The sequence below is a fragment of the Priapulus caudatus genome, unplaced genomic scaffold, assembly GCF_000485595.1.
Source record: "Priapulus caudatus unplaced genomic scaffold, Priapulus_caudatus-5.0.1 Scaffold11, whole genome shotgun sequence".
NCBI lineage: Eukaryota > Metazoa > Priapulida > Priapulimorpha > Priapulimorphida > Priapulidae > Priapulus > Priapulus caudatus.
The window spans coordinates 489,989-499,222 of NW_014577072.1; the positions used below are offsets into that span (position 1 = coordinate 489,989).

General features: G+C 40.2%; 2 protein-coding genes across 3 annotated transcripts in view; one reads left to right on the plus strand and one right to left on the minus strand.

Moving 5' to 3' along the window:
- LOC106807404 (collagen type IV alpha-3-binding protein-like) overlaps window positions 1–4,494 on the minus strand; it is a 23,364-nt gene extending 18,870 nt beyond the window's left edge. Inside the window, exon 1 of the mRNA XM_014809727.1 lies at window positions 4,122–4,494. Within this exon, the coding sequence (XP_014665213.1) occupies window positions 4,122–4,352 (231 nt within the window). The 5' untranslated portion in view covers window positions 4,353–4,494. The remainder of the gene's footprint in view (window positions 1–4,121) is intronic.
- Window positions 4,495–4,639: 145 nt separating this feature from the next.
- Window positions 4,640–8,925, plus strand: LOC106807366 (coatomer subunit epsilon-like). Of its 2 annotated transcripts, none has more exons than XM_014809687.1 (6): window positions 4,640–4,776; window positions 6,182–6,345; window positions 6,588–6,690; window positions 7,071–7,256; window positions 7,705–7,860; window positions 8,782–8,925. In XM_014809687.1, the coding sequence occupies exons 1-6, from the start codon at window positions 4,675–4,677 to the stop codon at window positions 8,908–8,910; spliced, it is 840 nt and encodes a 279-aa protein (XP_014665173.1). In that variant the 5' UTR covers window positions 4,640–4,674; the 3' UTR covers window positions 8,911–8,925. The 2 variants fall into 2 exon arrangements, with proteins under 2 accessions (XP_014665173.1, XP_014665179.1); XM_014809693.1 differs by lacking the exon at window positions 4,640–4,776 and adding an exon at window positions 5,647–5,841.
- Window positions 8,926–9,234: the final 309 nt, after the last annotated feature.

Here is a 9,234-nt window from a genome sequence, read left to right on the forward strand (position 1 = left end):
TTCACAGTACACACAAGCAACTAAATGCACCAAAAGATATAATGGCTTTATACATTCGCAATGAATGGCTCAAACGAAATTTTCTCTAGATCTGGCTAAACAGCGAACGTGCGCTAGACATTATACCATACGGTAAGCCTTTGGCTAAGTATTCACAGTGCCGAAGCCAGCGATCCAGGATGCTCATTATGCGCGTCAGGTCAGGGCAGGGTGAAATCAATGCTACTGCGGTGTGAAAACTTAAAGTGATAAAAGGTAAGTCATGGCCTCATGGACTGGTTATAAACAGGTGCCGCGCGCGCCCCTGAATCCACATGAAATTTGTGAATGATATAAAAAAGATGAGAGCTGTGGTTAGTAGGGCTTGTTATTACTTATTGGCAATTATTGCTGACTATTGAATATTGTATTCTACAGTCACCAAATGTCACTCCAAGGTAAACCCCAACTGTGTCTTTGTTATAGAGCACAGTGTCCGTTTAAAGCTCCCGTTTAATGAGATCTATGTGTTTCACTGCTACTGCAATTCAAGGGAAAAGTCAGAAGGATCTAATTTTATGTTTTGCCTGTTCTGTAGAGTTATCCACTAACACAGGTTTGACTATACCAAAAACAAACGTACAAACTACAAGCCGCAGCTAAAACACTAACAAACACTATACAAAACACCACGAAACATACCTTTCATGGCAGGAGGCAAACTGCCAACAATAATAGCTTTGTGCTGAAAAATTGACATCTGTGTGAGAAGCAGGATGTACCGATGCCTTGTTTAGTATGCAGCAGGAGATATCCAAACCAACATTGCACAGTGCTAAGTCATATGTGTAATACATGGCCACTGCAACAATAGTGATTAACAACTAGAGTTGGTATACTGCATTGGATAGTATCAGATAAATAACATGGATGTAGGTTTTTACGCACTTTACGGTTACAATTAAGTTTCATAGCTAACAATACGTAATAGTATAGCTGAAAATCAGAAAATGGGATATATATACATTATACAGTGAAACCCCTGATGTTACGCTTACAACGCCCGATTTAAGCCGCGATAAGTATTGACCTTTTTTTGGCTCTTTCCGGAACTCATGAAAAGTTTTTTGGTGAGGTTTAAGCCGAGACGCTTAGGTCAAAGCGACGATCGCCTATAGATGATCGCGCACTAAATGAGTTTAACATGACTTGTTGTCTATGTGAATGTTGTGTACATGGACTGGGGTGCGTTTATCTGATTTTCTGGAACCCCGATTAGCGTGACGCCCCGCTTTTTTCGCGAGACTTGACATTCATAATGATAGAACGGCACACTTGGTTGGTTTCAATTCAATAACATTAGTTTTCTACATAAACTATGAACAGATTGTTAAAGTGGCAAACATTGTGTGTGACACTGGACATCACGATTCACAGCTCAAAAAAAAGCATTTTACAATTCCAGCTTCACATTCCAAATACGCTTTCTAACCAAGACTTTAAACTACTCGTAATGATGGCACCTTTTCCTGCCTGAATATGCGATAGAAATGTGCAAACATCACCCAGCAAATCCAAAGTGCTGCATAAATACGTCAAAGGCATATTTAATTAGGACACTACTTATCATTGTATTACTCACTGTATGGTAGTGTCGATGGTAAACGGCTACTTGTTGCAAGCCGGTGCCAAAACAAGCATTTTTAGAAACAGGAAGCCTGTGTTGGTAGTTACCACCACATATTAACACGCTCATATGTACCTGCTTGCATTTTATGCCTGCCTCTCGATTTTCAGTTATTAGCGCATGCTGGAGACTGAAACGGTTACAACTTGGATACGCAAAACACTCATATACGTCGAGCTGCATTCGGCATTGCGTTGAGAATGTTAAGGTCCACTCGCAGGGCTGCTAGCTGGGGGGAAGGGGGCAGCTGCCCCTAGATCTTTGGAGCCAAATTAAAAAATAAACTTCATAAATAACTCTAACGTGATTTATTTGGTCACTTATCCGTGAAAACCTTGTTCTGAGACCCCCCCCCCCACACCGACACTATAGACGTCGATCAAGAGCTGCGCCGCGTCGCTCATCATTACACAGTTGAGGCATGAAATTTTGCCCCCCCCCCCCACCATAGGAATTTGCTCAGCCGTGTACAGCCTGACTCGTAAAGCAAAGTTTAGGTGCACTATATCTAAATGGTGGCACCATTCTAACGGACAACGAATCTACATAGTGCACGAATTCCAGAGAATGCACATGCAAGTAGGTTCACATGTCGTGGATGAGCATTCAGTCATGCAGACCACAGGCACTTAAAACGTCTCAATAAAAAAAAAGGTAAATAAACACGAAATGTTTCTGCTACCTCTATTTAGGCCTATAATCACCTGTAAATGCCCGTCAAAATCCTCATACTGCAACAGACAAGTACACCGCACGCTAGCTGCTGCACACACTGACACATAAAATATATAGTTATTTATATTTATTTATACATGCTGTCAGTGCTGGCAGCAGCGGCTAGCGTCGGCGGGCCAGCGTGTGACAGTGTGGTTGCAGACGAGTATTTGACGGCATTTAACAGGAAATTGTCGGCAATAATAGGTGAAAGAGAGTAAGAAGGCATTAAGACTTTGGTAATAAATATATTTCGTATTTATTTAGCATTATATTTTTTTGAAAACGCTCCAAGTGCCTGTGCTGCAGACTGCAGTCCACTGCGTTTCCATGCAATCATTCTATTTCATTCTAGATAACATAAAACTTTAAAGAGGCCTTTCAGTATATGCTATAGTATTAATTATGATATAATAATACTAGTATTACTATTAGTATTAGTAATTAGCAACAGTACATTTACAATATATTTTTATCAGATTTACGAAGCACATTATTACTATTAGTATTCCTATTATAGGTATTAGTATTGGCTGAGAGGGTCTATGTCCCCCGGGGTACTGCCGAAACGTACACTGGTACTATGCTAATAGTAATATTTATGCCCGGACGCGTACTCCGCCTACTCCACTAACGAGTCGCCTATGCCTACTCGTAACCTAGACGAATAATTCTGCTCCCATATAACCTTTTTTTTATTTTTTGTGAGGGTTATATTGGACAGAACGGGGTTCATTGAAATTTCGTGAGATGCATGCAAAATGCATGCCGCTGCGAAATGCGGCCCGTACGCCGCTATTGCGCGACAAAAAAAACCTACCGTTCCTTCTACATGACTTTACCTTGCTACAAATATGTGTATACATTCACTTCAATCGTTATTCACCTTCTTAAAAGATTGTTTTTCAGAAACGCCGCTTCATTCCCACTTTCGTAAATACACATTCGCCTTTTACAAACAATCAGACCAATGCAGAGCGATGTGTTTACAATAGCCTGGTTCTTCGGCTTGTATCTGTGGCGCTGCAGGAGGGCTGATAGACTCGTTTCTGATTGGTCTAATTGTTTGTAAATGGCAAATGTTTATTTACGAAAGTGGAAGGAAGCGGGTTTCTGAAAAACAATCTTTTAAGAAGTGAATAACGATTGAAGTGAATGTATACACATATTTGTAGCAAGGTAAAGTCATGTACGAAGGGAACGTAGGTTTTATTCGCGCCAATAGCGGGCGTACGGGCCGCCTTCGCGCAGGGGCGCATGCATTTTGCATGCGATCTCACTAAATTTCAATGAACCCGTTCTGTCGCAATATAACCCTCCCCAAAATAAAAAAAGGTTATATGGGACCAGAATTGATCAGAATTATTCGGTCTACCCTAACCCTAACCATATCAAAGAGTGAACAGGGTACGTTCTGGCAGTATCCTGGGAGACATAGACCCTATGGCTATGAGCATTAGTATTACTATAGCGTATAGTAATAGTATTACTATTACTATTACTATTAGTATTATTAGTAATATTACTAAAACTAAGTACTATTGAGTATTGGATTGTCAATAGTAATACTAATAGTAATAGTACTAATACTACTACTACTAGTACTAGTAGTACCAGGAGTAAGATAATATAGCCTTTTATAGGTCCTATATAGGCTATATTATCTTACTCCTGGTAGTACTAGTACTATTATTAGTATTACTACTATTAGTATTACTAGTAATACCATCAATAACCTCACCTGTATTACTGCTTTACTGATGCTGATAGCACCACGACATCCAAAGTCGGTTTCGTGTTCTGATTTGTAATAGCTAAGTGTACCATCCTTCAACACTATATAGCGTTCTTGCCAACCGTGAATGTAATTTGTCCATTTGCTTAGGGTGCCATGAAGTTCGCATAGGCGTCTACCTTCTTCGAACTCGTCCTCTTCTTCATCTGTGAGGTTAGCTATGTTCTCATCACTCATTGTCCCAGAACGTTATCGTATTTACAAAAGACGCCGATGCGCCAGTTTACACAACATATATTACGGTATAAGGTAGAAAAACTTTATCTACACACACGAGCTTATTTCAGATATTTTTTAGCGGCTGTAATCCTAAAAAAATTAGACTGGTACCCGGTCCCACCTCTCGGCTTAGGGTATTCGAGGTGGGAGCGAGTACCAGTCTATCCTAAAATCTGGTACACTGCTGCCCTCTAAATGAGACATACCACGTGCCAACTGCGTACACCACACTGTCCAATCAAAAGGCTTTTAGTATTTGACTGTTTTTCAACGTGTCAACATGGCAACAAATTCTGATACCACTGATTTTCTGTTTGAAATAAGAAATGCTTTTTATGTTGGCAATTATCAACAATGTATCAGTGAAGCACAAAAAATAAAAGTGAGTATTACTGCACAGCAAAAAAACATGATCAGTATGATTTATTAAAATGTGTGCTACACTGCAGTGACACTGTGACTGTGTAGTGTAGTGTAGCATGTTACTCTGTTAGTGTTAGATACAATTTCCTACTCTGTTAGATACGATAATGTAACCCAAACCCAAGACTAGAGGATAGGGGAGGCCCTAAACCGACCAGGCTCTCCGACTAGTTACACGGCTCTCGCCACGTAGTGTCAAGCGAGATGGGAACTTGTGGCTAGGGGAGGCCCCTATCCTCTTGGGTTTGGGTTACATTATTGTATCTAGTACTCTGTAGGCTGTAGGCTGTAGCCGTAGGCATAGACTGTAGAGTGTAGGCCTAGTCTGTACAGTAGTAACTCGGTTCAAGGATAGAGATGATGTCCAGGATGGTGTCGTGATAGGATAGGATGATGTTTATGACTGGACATGCTCTCTATCCTTGAGCCCGTAACTCTGTAGACTGTAGAGTGTAGTACTAGTAGTAGTAGTAGTAGTAGTGTACAATGGCACAAATAAGAAATATAACAACAGTTATTACAGCTGAGAGTGAGAGGGTATATGTCCCCCAAGGTACTGCCGGAACGTACCCTGGTAACTATATCTACCTCGCCTACCGTACCTCGCCTACTCCATTAACGAGTCCAGGGAGTCGCCTACGCCTACTCCCTAACCCTAACCCTAACCTAGCCCGACCAGGCTGTGCGACGGATTGTCTATATTGTCGGTCTTGGAGCTAACCCTAACCCTAATCCTAACCCTAACCCTAACCTTAACCCTAACCTTAACCCTAACCCTAACCCTAACCCTAACCATAACTATATCAGATAGTTACCAGGGTACGTTCCGGCAGTACCCTGGTGGACATAGACCCTATGAGCGTTATTACACGCTATAGTAGGCCTACATAATTATCAGATGAAGCACAGGAGTGGCGAAAGACCCACAGGTCTGATACTATCAGGAGTGAATAATAGAGATTCTTTATTATTTACTTCTGATAGTATTACTACCGAGAACCGGTCAGTGACAGCGAGAGATTAGGTACAGTATTAGATGTAGTGATGTTTAGGTAGACATCGTCTACTTGCCAACTGTGGTTACCATACCGTCCTGGTTGACTTGATTGTCCCGACCTACCAGCCCGCTATATCCTTGTTATTAGCTGTACTCTTACTGTGTTCCTCATTATTACAATCTATCAGATAGATAGTAAAATTTCAAGACATGCAATCAGTTTTCATATGCTTACTGCATACTTGTAAATTCAAAAAGCATCTTTCATTAAAAGGTGGCTCATTATCCTTACACACATAGCTAGTATGGGGCACATAGCCATTGATGGATCTGCCTATTATAATCTGTTTTATTTTATTTATTCCAGGTGTCTGATCCCTTGGTGAAAGCTGAACGTGATGTTTACATGTACAGAGCATACTTAGCACAGAGAAAGTATGCTGTTGTTCTGGATGAAATCCATTCAGCTTCACCACCAGAGCTGCAAGCAATCAGGCTATTTGCTGACTACCTAGCTAATGAGGCAACCAGGTAACCTAACTTTGTTTAAAATCCAATTTAATAACATAGTTTGAATGGTAGGAGGTATTGGCTAGCACAACATTTTAGTAACAAGTCATGGTTTTTATGTGACAATTATACACACATCAGATTTCTATAATAATTTGGTTCCACACACTGCATTTGGGTTCGTAAATAATGGGTCAAAACTTGCTATTAATTAGTAGAGAGTCTATTGCTTGATATTTATGTTCTCATTTTACTTTTCACAGAGATGCATTGCTAAAGACATTAGACAGCAAAATGAGTGCAAGTCTCGACATTTCAAACCACACATTCTTATTAATGGCTGCATCTGTGTACTGCCACGAACAGGTATGGTTGCCTATAGGTTTTATATAATTTTTCAGTAGTGCATGTTATGATATGTAGGAAAATATTCATGAGTGCAAAATAATCGGTATGTGAAGATAATGCTTCCTAGATCTTCAAGTGCAACAAGTAGGTTTTAAGTATGGATGTGGATTATATAATCTTAAATGATGATGGCTACTCTGTATTTTGTTCATCTATACTACCTGCATCCTACTTCACTATTAGAGTTGCTATATGTGTAAGGGGAGTACTAAGGAGGAATCTATTGTTGTTAGAGAAGTCAATAAACAAATCATGCAATATCAAGTGTACAGTGCCAAATGAGATATCGGCTTTGGTTACAGTTTTTTTGTTTTCAGCTTCCCTTCATCTGATTTCAGAACCATGATGCAGCTCTGCGTGTGTTGCACCAGTCGGAGAACCTCGAGTGCATTGCGCTGATGGTGCAGATCCAATTGAAGATCAATCGACCTGACTTGGCAAGGAAAGAGTTGAAGAGAATGCAGGATGTAGACGACGATGCAACACTCACGCAGCTTGCACTTGCCTGGTTCAACATGACTGTCGTGAGTCTTTTTGTAATGCTTCAATATATATATATATACATATATATATATATATACATCAGGGTAAAAAATACACGGGAGCGATGAGCGATTCGCTCTTCAAACCTCCAAAATCGCTCCCGTAAAATGTTTGCCGAAAGTTCATTTTCCCACAGACTTGAAAAAGAGCTCCCGTGGACAAAAAAGTAATTTTTTCCCTGATATACATGTATATCAGTTAAACGTTTTTTAACCATTACATCGTTTCCTAGAAATTGTAAGAGAGTATCTTTAATCTGTGTGTCTTTATTTATATTTTCAAGCCGATTATACATTGTTATATTTAATTCAGTACCCATCTGGAATGGAATATCAGTTCTTATCGTTAATCAGTCCTGTTAGGAACTAACTTGGAATATATGTTACATGAAAAAAATCTGAAAATTTGATAAATATTTGGCTTAAACAGGGAGGTGAAAAGCTACAGGATGCCTTCTACATCTATCAGGAGCTGTGCGACAAATACGGTTCCACGCCTCTCCTTCTCAATGGTCAAGCCAATTGTTTGATGCTGCAGAACAAGTTTGATGATGCTGAGGGCTTGTTACAGGAGGCCCTGGAAGTGGTAATAAATATCAAAGTGGTAGTTGCCAGTTGGTTACCAGGGCATGAAATTCAGATTTTTCTGCACTGGCCCAGAGGGCCGGTAACAGCAGTTTTTTACCAGCCTTCACCATAATTTACATCCCTCACAAATGTTTTCTTTTCAAAAATAAAGATAAGACTGATAAGAATAAAGACTAAAGTTGTAGCATGCGGCATCGCATAGTAGCTGTTGAACAGTCTATAATGCAGATCGTGAATGACGTGCGAAGTTTTTTTGTCACTGACATTGTCATGTTTCACGCTTGCATTCTTGATTTCAAATTTGTAAAATGTTGATAAATTATGGCGTGATATCCTTCAGGTAAAACAGTATTGTAGGCGATTTGCTCATTAATGCTATAAATAAAAATGTAGGTTCTCGCTAACATGGCTGAAACCACCGGCTCTGAGGGCCGGTGTTTTGGGAATGTTACCGGCCCTCCAAATAATTTGCTGGCATATGCCGGTGGGCCAGTGCTAATTTCGTGCCCTGGGTTACTATTATTTGTCTTAGTCAAACACGGTCCAAAGTTTTATCACCAGCTGTGGTGGCTTTGCAAGGCCTATTGATTGATGATATTCGTCATCAAAGACATGAAGTCAAGATCCTCATAAATCTGCGGTTTTCTACCTGACCTGCACATAATTATCTCATTATAAGCCATGTAGTAACCATGTACTATCCTACTCTGGGGTCGTAATTACTAGAAAGGTTGTTGTTACTATAAATGGCACCATGCACCATTCACTAAGTGAGACTGTTTAAATACTCAGAGTTACTACTGTTTAGATCCTATTTTATATTGAATGCTTTATTTCAGCAAACTCTATGGTAATGTTTCGGACAAGAAATGTAAAGATTTGATTTTAATAGCGATTTGTTATTGTTTGCATTTTGTAGGACAGCAATAATCCAGAGACACTGATCAATCTCAATGTCGTTTCCCAACATCTTGGCAAGCCATTTGAGGTATGTTGTATGTGTAGCATGCAATACTACGTTGAGAGTGTGATAAAAAAAACCAGTTGAGCAATTGTATGCAACACTGATTGGAATGTAGGAGTGATCGAGTATTGCCACTAGTTTTATTAGCTTGTAGAATCGCATGATTGTCCGTCTGTGCGTCCGTCCGGCTGTCCGTCCGTGCATCCGTCAACAGTTGGGCACAAATCTTAACCGCTCGACGTACGGTCACGATATTCGGGACGTGCACTCCGTGCACTCTGGGCTGACGGTTCGAATACTACTTACAGTAATACGATTACACCGCTGGATAAACTATCTGATATGCGTTATGGGTTAGCGGAGATAGGCGTAGCGACTCCTAAGACTCGTTAGTGAGTAAGGCGAGGT

Coding starts and splice junctions, on each gene's coding strand:
- LOC106807366 (XM_014809687.1), top strand. CDS start 4,675: ATGGCAACAAATTCTGATACCACTGATTTTCTGTTTGAAATAAGAAAT. Junction 4,777..6,181: donor GTGAAGCACAAAAAATAAAA/GTGAGTATTACT, acceptor TATTTATTCCAG/GTGTCTGATCCCTTGGTGAA. Junction 7,257..7,704: donor CCTGGTTCAACATGACTGTC/GTGAGTCTTTTT, acceptor TGGCTTAAACAG/GGAGGTGAAAAGCTACAGGA.